Source organism: Cannabis sativa, chromosome 6 (genome assembly GCF_029168945.1).
Source record: "Cannabis sativa cultivar Pink pepper isolate KNU-18-1 chromosome 6, ASM2916894v1, whole genome shotgun sequence".
Taxonomy (NCBI): Eukaryota; Viridiplantae; Streptophyta; class Magnoliopsida; order Rosales; family Cannabaceae; genus Cannabis; species Cannabis sativa.
This window is the reverse complement of record NC_083606.1, coordinates 59,142,985-59,156,568: the sequence shown is the minus strand read 5'-3', so window position 1 is coordinate 59,156,568 and position 13,584 is coordinate 59,142,985. Positions and strand designations below refer to the sequence as shown.

Here is a 13,584-nt window from a genome sequence, read left to right as displayed (position 1 = left end):
CATGTGTATTGCGGTTGTTACCAGAAACTATCTTCGTAGGGTGGTCTGGGTTCAAACGCGATTGGATTTCACTGATGCGTTATGTGGAGAGGCGGCGGCTTGCTGCTTGGCTCTTTCGGTTGCTTCGAATTTGGGTCTTAAGTTTATCATTGTGGAGAGCGACTCGAGGATAGTTATCAATGCTCTTAACGTGAAGGATTCTCATTGGGCATTAGCAAACTGTGTCTCATTTTGTAATAGTTACTCTTCTTATTTTAATAGTTGTATTTTTTCTACTATGGGTAGAACTTGTAATTTTGATGCCCATAATGTGGTTAAATGGGCTTTTGCCCTTCAGAGGTTTGGAGTCATTCCGGTAGAAACAATTCCTTCAGGCCTATTTTGTAATAACCATGAGGTCTAACTTTTATTAATTTATCCAATGAACGCTTTTTTCCAGAAAAATAATAATAATAAAGCTTAAATTTTCATTCAAAAAAAAAAATATAACCATTAAATAATCACCATAAAATAATATTTTTAATTATTTTATATTTTTAACACATTCATTCTAATTCCAATTACACTTTACATGTCATTAATTCTTTAGTAATAAAAGGTAGAGCATTGCTGGTGCCTAGCACTTTCTTGACATGTCGCGTTGCGATTGCCTAGCCATACTCCCTAAAAACTATTATATTAAGTTATATAAGACCTCATACTTAGTTAGATCAAGCGATATTGACACATAAGAAAATGCTAGACACCACTGGTGCCCTTTAACATTTCTCTAAAAGGTAGGTCTAGTAATCTTTAAGTGGGACCATACAAAAAAAATAGACTTCATACCCAAAATAAATAAATACAAAAATCAAAATTAATTGTTTACTCTGGTTAAATTAATAGTTTACACATGGGTTAAAAGGAAAATCTTGAAATTGTTTTCGCATAATGTTATATAGAATATCAAAACTGACAAAACTTGAATTACATACTCGAAACAGAGAACATATGAACATCCTCAATCTAATCAAAGTTCTCATCTCACATTTCTTGTTCACACTTTGTATATGACTTTATCAAAAATTACTCTAAGAAACCATTAATTTCAAACTCAGAGATCATCTTCCATCCTCAAATATTCCCCAATATCTGCTTGGTGCAACACAACAATTCCATTAGGGTCCATCTTCCTACAATCCTGGGTGGACTTGGCTGCAATTCCAAACCCCAAGGGTACATCAGACATGGAGAACACCACGACTCCATCACCGGGCAAAATATTCTCTGTAATCCTCCCTAAACCACCTTTCAAAACATGGTTTCCGTACAGAAATGCCATCTCAGAGGTGGGTTTAAGCCAGACTTTGTGCTTGGCATTCGAGGCCAAAACACTCAGACTCTGGACAGTGAGGTGGAAATTACCTCCATGTGTGAACTTACCAATGCAGGTTCCTAGAGATATAAGGTTAACGCGAGCAACATTTGTGGCACGCTTGACAAGGGACTCACTGACGTAGTAGACTTTGCTCTTGTTAAGGCGGAAGCAATAGCGTCCAGGTTCGGAGTCTGGACCTTCATGAGAAGGATTCTCTACAATATTCTTGAGGTTATTTCCTGTGAACTTGAAGATCTTCTCGAATACTGCTGTTGTCTCTGTTTCATCGAGTGGTCTCATCTTGATTTGTAAGAGAATCTGGCAGTTGCCTGCCTAGGTTATCTGTGTCTAAAAAAAGAAAAAGGGGAGTATGAATACAAATAAGACTGCATGTAAGACATTCCAATGAAAATAGAAAGTAAAGATAGCCAATAAACAAACAAAAACCACCACAAAAGGTAGCACACTCAAGGTTGAAAAGTGGAAACAAACATCAAAGAAAAATTGACAGAGGGAAGAAAAGGATGCTCGTAATCAATTGTGCAAAGTAATTTCAACAGTCAGCCAGGTTATAATTGATCAAATTGACAGCGTCTAAATGTTACTTTCCAATTTTCTTAGTTAGAAGCATTAGAGATGTACATCCCCCAAACCTAACTACAGTACGAAAATGAATATAAAAACCTCTTAAAGATGAATAAAAAATAGCCAAGATAGAATATCAGGAATAGGGCCCATATGGTCTGTTTCTAAAATGAAAAGATGTTCAAAGTCAGGTGGAAGGAAATATAGAGGAGGCAGCATGAAGGTATGTTCAATATTTAGAAACTTATAGGATTTTCTTTTGTTTTGAATTCTGTTTGGATTTTATTTTATTTTATTTTATATTTTTTTTTTTTGTGGCAATGAGCAAATTCATTGAAAGACATTTAAATTTTGAATGCATTGTTTGTGTATATATTTGAACATCGTGTAAGGGTAGTATTCCAAATCCAAACAGAATATGGTTATTTCTTCCCAAATGAACAAAATCATACTCAGAAAGATACAGAAACCCAAAACTATATGATTTCCAAAGCAGCAACCCAAACATGAAATCTCATTGAATCACGAAATTCACTACATATGTTTATAACATTCACAAATATATAAATAATACTTGGCAGGAGAATGTTAGAACCAAAAAAAGAGGAATCTAGATACATCATCACAAATAATACTTCTCATGAGAATGAGAGAGCCAAAAATAATATAACTGGTCTCTCTTTTTTTTTTTATATGGTAAAGCATTCAAGAAGGAATACAGTTACAAACTATTTAATGTATGAAGTAAATGGCTAACATATTCAAGATCTTTATACATTGAAATTTCATCTATCTATCAGTACAATTATAAAAGAGAATCCAAACTCATTCAAAGACATATCCCATCTCTAGAACAATAAAACAGAAAAATACACATATAACTAATCCTTAAACAAAAAGTTTAGATTAAATCAAGGCGTTAAAAGTTTATATTATAAAATTTGAAACAACAATAAATTATCTCTCTAATCAACAACACAACATTGTTCCAGGTAGCTTATTTGTCATTATGAGTAGTTAAACACAGTACTGAAATAAAATATATGTGGGAACAAATACCATACAAATGGGATTCACATGAAAGAAACAGAAATTTGTTTATTGAACCAAAATCAGAAAATATAGAAATTTATTTGGCCCTGGCCTTGCGTTTCAAATGGAAAAAGGTTTGAGAACAAAATTTCCGATAATCCAGATTAGAACAAAATTCCGTATGACTATTAACACATACTCATATTAGACCGTTTCAAATGATCATAATATACACAATTTCTAAATCTTAAAACTAAACATTATAAACTAATTATGAAAAACCTAACTAATATAAAACAAAAAAAAAAAAAGAGAACTGGATAATAGCTAAATCATATCCATGTAGAATGTCAATGTAGAACTCTATACAAAAACAGAGATAATCACTTGAGAAAACTCAAACAACCAGACAAAGTTACAATCCTCATTGTAAGTACAGTACCTGTTGTGAGAGAAGTAATGGCTTATCCGGCTAATGATTGAAACGGGATTCCTAGCCTCCGATCAGTAGTGGACGAGGTTGATAATATTTCTAGGGTTAGTGAGGATACTGAAGAAAGCCAAAAGAGGCCGATAGAGATGAGAGTAACGGAAAGAGAGAGTGAGAAAGCTTAGGCCAATAGGGTTTATGACTTTGGAAGGATGAAGAGAATGAAACCCACTTTAGTTTTTGTAACTGGGCCTGGGCTTTTCATATTGGGCTAACTCAATCAATTACAACATAATGAAACTAGAATAAATTAATTTAATGTCTTTAATTTTTATCCTTTTTTTTTCAAAATTTATTATGTTTACCTATTTTTCAATTATTTTACCGATTTTACCTATTATATTTAAAATTATGTCTTAATTATGTGAGTGTATAAGGATAATTTAGGTCAAATACTTATAAAAGAGATATATTTGAATTAAATTTTATTTAAAGGTAAATTTCATCAATGTATAAAAAAAGAGAGTATTCTTCAACTTCTCCTATGAAACTAGGGATTATTTCAAAAATACTCAAAAACAATAAAAATTCTACCTCGACGGAAGGTTACACTCCTAGCAGCCCTCGAAGTTTGGTAGAAAGGTTTGTATTAACCATACATAACAAGATGTCCAAGCAGAGTCATCAGGAGATATCCGACCAAAGATCGATCGTGTGATCAACTCGCATGCGGATATGTTAGAAAATTAATTTAGATCTTTAAAAAAATCATTTTGAATGATTAAAAAAAATTAAAAAATAAATTAAAATTTTAAAACTAATTACGCGATATAAAAAATTATTTATTTTTATTAGAAAATTCATTTAGATATTAAAAACAATATATTAAAAATTTAATTCGTAAAAATATATTAAAAACTAAATTTTACAATATCAAACTTGAATATATTTTATTTTTATCAAAGAATGTAAATTTGTTAAAGTAAGCATAACGTTTTTTAGTTTAATTTATAACATTTTTTTTAAAATAATTTTATATTTTAATTGAATTTTTAATTATTTTTCTTTATTTATTAAGGTATGAATTTATAAATATAAATAAGTTTGATTTTTTTTTTCTTCAAAAAATCTTAGTTCAGTTAAATTTATTTATTAGATTCTCCATAATTTCGATTTGATTTTTTAAGATACGTGTTCATAAATAAAATAAAGTTTGAAAATATTTTTTTGAATAAATTTAATCTTTTTATCTAATTTCTTAATAATTTTTTTTAATTAATAGAATATTATAATTGCTTTAAAAAAGATAGAATATTATAATTTTTAAATTAATTTTTTTTAATAAAAAGGGGCAAAATTTGTATTGGCAAAAGTTTAGAGGATAAAAATATTAATTTTTAACGGTAAAAGAAACATGGAGTGACATAATTATGTAATCGTTATATTTTAAGAAGAATTTTTAATAAGAAAGCCTAAAGTTTAGAGGGCAAAAATACTAATTATTCTATTAAAAATAATAATGTTATAAATAATATATTAACATTTAAATTAAGGGTGACTATTCAATGGTTACATTTTTATTGTAACCATATGGTTACATTTTTCTTTAACCTGTAATAGCAGGTTAGTAATAGGTAGACTTTCCTTTTTTAGATTTAATGAATTATAATTAACTACATTCTTAAAATAATTAATTAAATAGACATTCCTTTTTTAGAATTATTTAATTATAATTAACTATTTTCTTAAAATAATTAATTAAATATTTAACAAGACCTCTTTTAGTAATTAATATTTATATTTAAATCCTTACTAGAATTATTTTAATAATTAAGCCATTTAATTATAATATTTACAAAAAAAATTATTTTTTTTTACAAAAATTAAACTTCTTTTGACACAAATTAAAATTCTCTTCTTATAATAAATTTTTAAATAATTAATTATTTTTAAATGATATTTAATTATTTTGCTACAATTATATGAACTAAGTATGAGGCCTCAAGCTAATCAATCGATAACAAGTGTAGCCATTTTTTTTCTAATAAAATCCTTCAACTCATTTCATTTTTTATTTTTTAAATATTTAAATAAAAAAATTAAATAATTATGTGTAATAATTTAAAATTAAGATTACAAGTATAATAAAATTTAAATTATGAAATTATATGTGTATAATTTTAAATTATAAAAAACTTTGCTATAAAATTTTAAATAATTTAAGTATAAAAAATAAATTGCTAAAAGATCCTTATATAGTAATAAATTGTAAAAAATTAATTAATAATTATAATTAATTTAATTTTAAAATATAATTAATCTTAATTAAAGTTTTATAAGGAAATAAATGATTAGGTTACTTTCAGGTTACAAGTTATTTTTTATTTATTTTTATTTAATTTCCAAATCAATCACAACCATTGAATAGTAATCCAATGGCTTAAAAAAAATGTAACCATCATGGTTACAATAAAAATGTAACCATTAAAACCTCTTCCTTAAATTAATACATATAATTAAATGTTATAATATATATTTAAATTAATTTAAAATAAATAATATTAATATTTATATATATACTTATAACACCTTTCAATATAAATATAAAGATAAAGAGATATCTCATATGTTTTTTTTTTTTTTTTTTTGTTGAAAAACATATCTTATGGATGAATAGCATTATTTAAATTTTTAAAGTTTATTATTTAAATTTATTAATTAATTACAATTATCAATTTAAATTTTATTTATTAGAGCTAGGGTTACTCAATCTCTCAATCGACCTTATTGCGTTTTTCTCCTCTGTCACTAACTCATCAGCTGAAACACTATCAACCTCCTTCACCAGCTAATCACAGAAGAAGAATTCCTCATTACCACCTGCGCTTCTCTCACAGGTACGCTTTTATTCTTTAAACGCTCAGAGTTGAGATGAGGACTATCAGTACCCTTCTGAAAAAGATGATTATATGTTATTTAATTATAAGATAAACTCATGGGGATGATATATTTGGTGGTTTAGGGGTCTTTGAGAATGGCAGAGGAAATCGAGGAGGTTCAGAAAACATTTAAAGAGTTGGGGATATGTGATCAATTGGCTGACGCTTGTGATAAATTGGGTTGGAAAAACCCTTCGAAGATACAGGCTGAAGCAATTCCTCATGCACTTGATGGTTTGCTCTCTAACTTTGTTAAAATTTGAGTAAAGGGCAATAATCGTTATGTGAAATCTAGCCAATTATTGGGCCAGTTTCTGCATTGCGTGATTGTTTTTTTGTACATATATTGTATTTTTAATGTTATTAGTTCACTAAATATACTTGGAGTAGATGGCATAAAATAGTGTCTAAACTTATCTTTACTTTAACTATAATAAATTCTTTTAGCCTATGTTAATTTGTTGTTCTTGGCTGAGTAGTACATTTGATGCGAGATTTTGATTAATTTATAATTTGAAGACATTTATGTATACAGAAAAATTGTTGGGCTATAACATTTTGGTTGCTTAATTTGAATTTACAGGTAAGGATCTAATTGGACTTGCACAAACGGGTTCTGGTAAAACTGGAGCCTTTGCCCTTCCCATATTGCAAGCCCTTTTAGAGAATCCACAATCGTTCTTTGCTTGTGTGATGTCTCCAACAAGGTTAGTTTTCGTGTAGTGAATAATATTGTTGAGTGGTAATTGTTATATCTCATGTAAGGTTTTGATTTTATCTGCATTTGTTATATCTTATTCCAGGGAGCTTGCTATTCAGATTTCTGAGCAGTTTGAAGCATTAGGATCCGAAATTGGTGTTAAGTGTGCAGTGGTGAGCATTTCAGACATACTAGTTTGCTTGATAGTTATTCTCGCATACGATGTTTCTATATTTGAATGGTGCTTTATTATGCGTCATGTGAAACTGATAATTAAGATTTCTGATAAGTTTGAAGGTTACTGTTGTTTTATTGTTTGGAAAGCTTTTCCAGAAACATAGATTCTACTGTTTGTTTTGAATTTCACAGATTTAAATTTTTAGAAATTGTAAAGTAAAAGTATATTTGCTAAGCTGCATTCGTTTTATTTTCTTCAAATGGTGACTTTTTTATCCTTTCTCTCTTTTGGTTAAATTCTTTTGCAATGAATTCCTCAATGTTTCTTTTCTTAGCCTTTGCAATAGTAGATACTTTTTCCCTCATCTCATCTCTAACAATTAGAGAGATTTTATTTTCTCTTGTTTGGATTGTGAAGATTAAGGAGTTGAATATATCTATATCATTGGCAAACTTTAAGTCTATAACCAATCTTTAGCAAGGCTTTAAATTATAATAAAAGATTGATATTGTAGAAAACTTTAAAAGCAGACATTATGAAAAGTTAGGAAAATGTTCTCTCTTTTTTCCCCTAAAAAATAATTAGTTCAAATAAAGCCTAAAGAATCTGAGCTAAGATGCTGAGGTGACTGAATGGAAATTTCTTGTCTTGTTTATTTACTGTATTAGCTTATTATCTTTACATAATTTTCTGTAGCTTGTTGGAGGAGTAGACATGATGCAACAGTCTATCAATCTTGCGAAGCGGCCACATATCATTGTAAGTGTTGAATCAAGACTCATAGTGCTGTCAAATATGCAATGTGTTCACTATTTAAGAATGTGGCTGTGCTGGAATATGTTACTATTTGTTCTTTCCTAAAATTTATCGTGTCGTAAAATAATGATATGAAAATTTTGTGCATGGAATGAAAGATGTTCTATTTTTTTGTTCTTTTGGTTTTTTTTTCCTGTTTTAACCTATACAGTAAATCAAGCAAAAAGTGTTTTTTTTTTTCGTATAATTGACTGGTATATTTGTAATGATGTGATCATGTGAGTTATTTTTTTTTTTTTATTTTTAGTGCTGAGATTTTGAAACTGCCCTTTAGTAACATATAAACTGTATGAATTGTTGTAATAAATGAATATCTATTTTAGTATATCAATGAAATTTCTTCAAAGAAAAAAAATGAAGGATGTATCATATGATCTTTATTATTATTTTTCTGAATAGATCATATGATATTTATTAATGTTGAGAATATTGTAAAGTGATGATTACATTGTAGATGCAGGTTTATTTGACTGATGGGATTAAAAGGATTATATTTAGTGGCAATTGACCTTTGATACCAGTTGCTTAATTTATTATTCAACACGTTTTTGATATTCCAAATTTCTATTTTTTGGGTAGGTTGGAACACCTGGTCGCCTGATGGATCATTTAACCAACACAAAGGGTTTTTCTCTTCGGATGCTGAAATTTCTGGTATTTTTTAAATTTGAATTTGTTTTGTTTATATTCCGATGGTTTTTGCAGTCATTATAATTTTTTCGCCATTTAGAAAACTAGTTGATCATTTTTTTGACTGAGGAATCATGGTCACGGTCTCATGGGTTGGCTGCATTCTATAGCGTATCATTGCTGCTATTTGGGCATCTGTGTAAATGTTGATTTTAAAACTCTTTAAGCTGTTCATAATTTTGGTTTGCACTTTATACAGGTTTTGGATGAGGCAGATAGGTTGCTGAATGAGGATTTTGAAAAATCACTTGATGAAATTCTCAATGTTATCCCTCGTGATCGGAGAACGTATTTATTTTCTGCTACCATGACCAAAAAGGTGATTAATATTTATATTTATATAAAGTATTCACAGATGCATGTATCATATGATGGTGCATATTTTCAATAGTAATGAACTTTGAATATCTTCTGCAATGCAGCAGTTGAATGTTTTGTGGCTTGTTTCTCATTCTTCTTAAAATTTGGTTACAATCTGTATGCACTTCACATGTGAATTTTTTAAAGTGAATGTGCATGTGTCCCATTCCTGCTAATCATAGCCTGAACACTTTGTATTGCTGGATAATGGTAATTTTTGTGATATCAATTGCTTCTTGAAAGTTTTTTTGGTTGATTTGTGGCTGTTTAGTCTTTAATTGTGAAAATATTTGACCTGATTTAACATGTTATACTATAATAGCAATTTTCTATTGTTCACTGTTGGGTGATAGTCTAGATAGGAGTTGCAATTTTCTGAACTTATATGACTTGATCTACTCTGCAATAAGATCCTCTTACATTGATCAAATTATGCTTGTAATATAATCCAGGTCAAGAAGCTGCAAAGGGCTTGTCTAAGGAACCCTGTGAAGGTGAAAAAAGAACTTCATATTCTAAATTTGTTATCAATAATACTTCTCCTGACTTGGAGTGAAACTGATTACTGGTTTTATGATATCTCAGATTGAAGCAGCATCTAAGTACTCCACAGTTGACACGCTAAAACAGCTTTATTGCTTCGTGCCTGCTAAATACAAGGTTTTTCACTTTCTTCATGTTTTCTGTTTCATAAATCTATTAAACTTGGCATGTTTACTAAAGTGTAACGGGAATCAAATATGTGATAACAATTCCCATTCACTTATTTACTATTAATAAGTAACGAGAATATTTTGTGAGACCCACCTAAATTATGGGTAAATGAACGTTCTCTCCTTCCATTTTGTTGAGGGATGATATCTTTGTTTTATTTTAATTTTTAATAATTAAAATTTAAAAGACAAATTTATCCAGAAAAAATCTCTTTCATCCAATAAAAATCTTAACATTTTTTTTAGAAAGAACAATTTAGTCAAATTAAAGCATTTTGATTGCTTAGTTGTGTAAACAACATGATAAAATAATAATTCTGGTTATTTTATATTTTATTTCCATTTATTTTTCCTGTTGATTTATTCTAATTATGTTTAGTAAACGGGCTAAGCCTAATTTACTTGTGTATTAAATCATATTCCGTCTGCAACAGGATTGCTATCTAGTTTATATTCTTACTGCAAGATCCGAATCTACATCAATGGTTTTCACTCGTACATGTGATGCAACCCGTTTCCTAGCATTGGTTCTTTCAAATCTTGGCCTAAAGGCTATACCAATTAGCGGTCATATGACCCAGGTATACATATATTTACCAGAAAACCCTTTTTTGACACTAGTTTAAATATTCAATCACTTTTTTATTGGAATTTTCCTGACAGGCAAAAAGACTGGGTTCTTTAAATTTATTCAAGTCTGGACAATATAATATACTTGTGTGCACTGATGTGGCAAGTCGGGGACTCGATATCCCAGCTGTAGATATGGTCATTAATTATGATATCCCATCAAACTCCAAGGTCAGTGGTATTGCTGTTAGCTGTCCTAGAACATATATCAGTATGTAAAATTTGCGTCCATCCACAATTCTGGCCTAACAGAGTCTACAATGACCTATATGTTATTGACTTATGCTACTGAGTTTTTTTTTTTTGCTTTATCTTGCTTGTTTATTATTCATCAATATCAATAACTTCTCTCTAAGACTGACTATGTCAAAATGCCGTACTGAGTGACGTTTTTCCTTCACGTGTATTACTTGGTGTTCACTAATTTTCTTAGAAGCTCCATATGATATTCTAATGAGTCTATGATATCAGCTTTTTTCTCTTGCATGCAATGCAATACAATCATTCATTGCTGTTGTTGGTGGAATTCTTGCATGTTTTCTTGTTATTTTTCTGGTTTACTTCATAAGATAAATCTCTTACTTTACTATTGATATTTAAAAATTCACGAAGGCTTGTTGTACCAATCTATTCTGTTCTAACTGCAAGTTGGCAACAGGATTATATACATAGAGTGGGAAGAACTGCTCGAGCTGGTCGATCAGGGGTTGCAATCTCCCTTGTGAATCAGTACGAGTTGGAATGGTATATACAGATTGAAAAGCTCATCGGTAAGCGATGTACATTTTTGTGCTTGTGACTTGGAAGGCATCATTTAGAGTATCTGAATGAGCTAACAATAATGAGTTATTTACATGTTTCAGGTAAAACGTTACCCAAGTATCCCGCTGAAGAAGTAGAAGTCTTGCTACTGTTGGAGCGTGTTTCAGATGCCAAAAGAATTGCCCAAGGGGTAAATATATCTTTTCACATATATATTGATTGGTTTATGTTTCTGACTTTGTCATTGTTTCAATTCCCTTTTATGTCTTGCTCATAACTTTGAATGTGTGATATATGTATATGTACTGTAGAAAATCAAAGATGGGGTTGGGAAGAAGAGAAGGAATAGAGATGACGATGAAGTTGAGAAAGATGCCGAGAAATACTTTGGTCTCAAGGATTCTCGCAAGTTCTCCAAGAAACCAAATGGAGGTAGGGGTAGGGGTGGTGGTGGTGGTGGGGGACGGGGCCGAGGTCGAGGACGATAAGTACTGCACTTGCTCACCATCCACAATTTTGTTAATTGTTATTTATAGGAAATAGATGAAAAGAGGCGACGGGTTAGTTTTGTTCTTTAGCCAACTGCACATTTTGTGATATTTTATTAAAGATAATTTTTAATTTAGTTGTAATGATTTTCCACTTGATTTTGTCATTCCAAGCAAGTATATACCTAATCATCTTATGCTTTGTGTGTTGATAATATTTATTTTCCCCTCCTTTAATGGGATTCTTAGTGTGAAATAACACTAATAATTAATCAAAGGGGTTTTTTATTAATGTACAACAAAAATTAATATATTACAAAAAAAAAAATGTGCAAAAATTTAATTATAAAAACTCATACATTTTAATAATATTTAAATTATATTTACTAAACTTACTATAAATATATATATACAATTTTTTGAATGTGGATTATGGATTAAGGAGCATTAATGTGTAGTCATTATAACATGTAACTTTAAATTTTATTATTTATGATTATTGATTTGATACTTATAATAGTTACTAATATATATATGGTATAAGTACATAATGAAAAAAATAAAATTTAAGAAGAAAACTAATTATAGTAATTTAATTAAAAGAATAAAATTATATAAATTTATTATACTAATAAAATATTTTATTTATAATAATATCATTATTAATGTTTAAATTATTATAATTTATAATTATAAATATAATAATGTACTATGTTTATACAGTAATATTTTAAATTTTTTTTAATAATACTATACATGTTTATTTGAAAAAAAAACACTTTTACACAAGAAACATGCTATTTTTTTTAATTGTAATATAAATGTTTAGATTTATTTTAGTGTGATTTATTATATATTTATGTTTATTTATAGTGTATTTATTATAAAATATACGATTTATTATATATATATATATTAGTTGTTTTATAAAAAATAAATAAACATGTTCAAAAAATAAAATTAAATAAATTATAAACAGTTTAATATAATAAATATCCTATTTTTTTTATAGTATAAATGTTTATTATCTATTTTACTATAATTTATTATAAATATATGTTTATTTTAACAAAATATTTAATAAAAATAATAAACTATAATGTATTAATAATTTATATCTATGTTTATTTAAAATTATGTAGAAAAAAAAAACATATATTTTTACTAGTTATAAATATATTTTATATTTATAATTAACCTATATTTTTTTTTACCAATATATATCTTTATTATTTAATAAAGGGCTATTTACAAAAATATGGGAAAAAAAAATCAAAGTTTTGATATATATGGCATGTAAACTTAACTATAATAAATATGGCATTTTTTCATAAAAAAACTTAAAAATATGGGAAAACTCATTATACATAATAAGGAATGCCATAAAAACTGTAGAATTGTGATTTTTTTTTTTATTATATAAAATAACCACTTATTTATACAAACACTGTAACTATAAAAAATTATTTAAAAAAAAAAACCTACAAAAGCTAAAATAATAGTAATATAATTTGGTTAAGGCAATAAATTAAGTAACAATATCTTTTATATAATCAAAACCATTTTCTTAATGAAAAATCCAACTATACATATTAAAACCAGTTACAAATTTCTTAGAAAATCTACTACTACTAGACCATCAACCCGCTACCAAAACATTCACTATTCACTAAAGTATAATATTAACCGCAAAAGAAGTAGAAAATATAATAAGAGTATATTCACTAGAGTTGTTATCTTAATGAAAAAAAAAAAACCAATTACAGATACCAAAAATTATAAATAAATTATACATGCTTGTATTCTATATACTATATGAAATATGGAACAAATCGAATACAATACCAAAATAAAACTAGTTACAAACTTCTTAAAAGCTCTAAGACTTAACCATCAACCCACTA

The 13,584-nt window shown here is 28.1% G+C and overlaps 2 protein-coding genes across 2 annotated transcripts; one reads left to right on the top strand and one right to left on the bottom strand.

Moving 5' to 3' along the window:
• Positions 1–838: 838 nt before the first annotated feature.
• LOC115694721 (uncharacterized) lies at positions 839–3,701 on the bottom strand. The gene is made up of 2 exons (XM_030621810.2): positions 3,417–3,701; positions 839–1,705 (listed from the first exon to the last, which is right to left on the bottom strand). Exon 2 carries the CDS (start codon positions 1,655–1,657, stop codon positions 1,094–1,096), a length of 564 nt encoding a protein of 187 aa, XP_030477670.1. The 5' UTR covers positions 1,658–1,705; positions 3,417–3,701; the 3' UTR covers positions 839–1,093.
• Positions 3,702–6,139: 2,438 nt separating this feature from the next.
• On the top strand, positions 6,140–11,834 carry LOC115694809 (DEAD-box ATP-dependent RNA helicase 10). Its single transcript, XM_030621901.2, has 14 exons — positions 6,140–6,301; positions 6,427–6,577; positions 6,927–7,050; positions 7,147–7,216; positions 7,918–7,980; positions 8,617–8,691; positions 8,927–9,046; positions 9,540–9,581; positions 9,673–9,747; positions 10,235–10,381; positions 10,464–10,601; positions 11,089–11,200; positions 11,294–11,382; positions 11,504–11,834. Exons 2-14 carry the CDS (start codon positions 6,439–6,441, stop codon positions 11,678–11,680), a joined length of 1,371 nt encoding a protein of 456 aa, XP_030477761.1. The 5' UTR covers positions 6,140–6,301; positions 6,427–6,438; the 3' UTR covers positions 11,681–11,834.
• Positions 11,835–13,584: the final 1,750 nt, after the last annotated feature.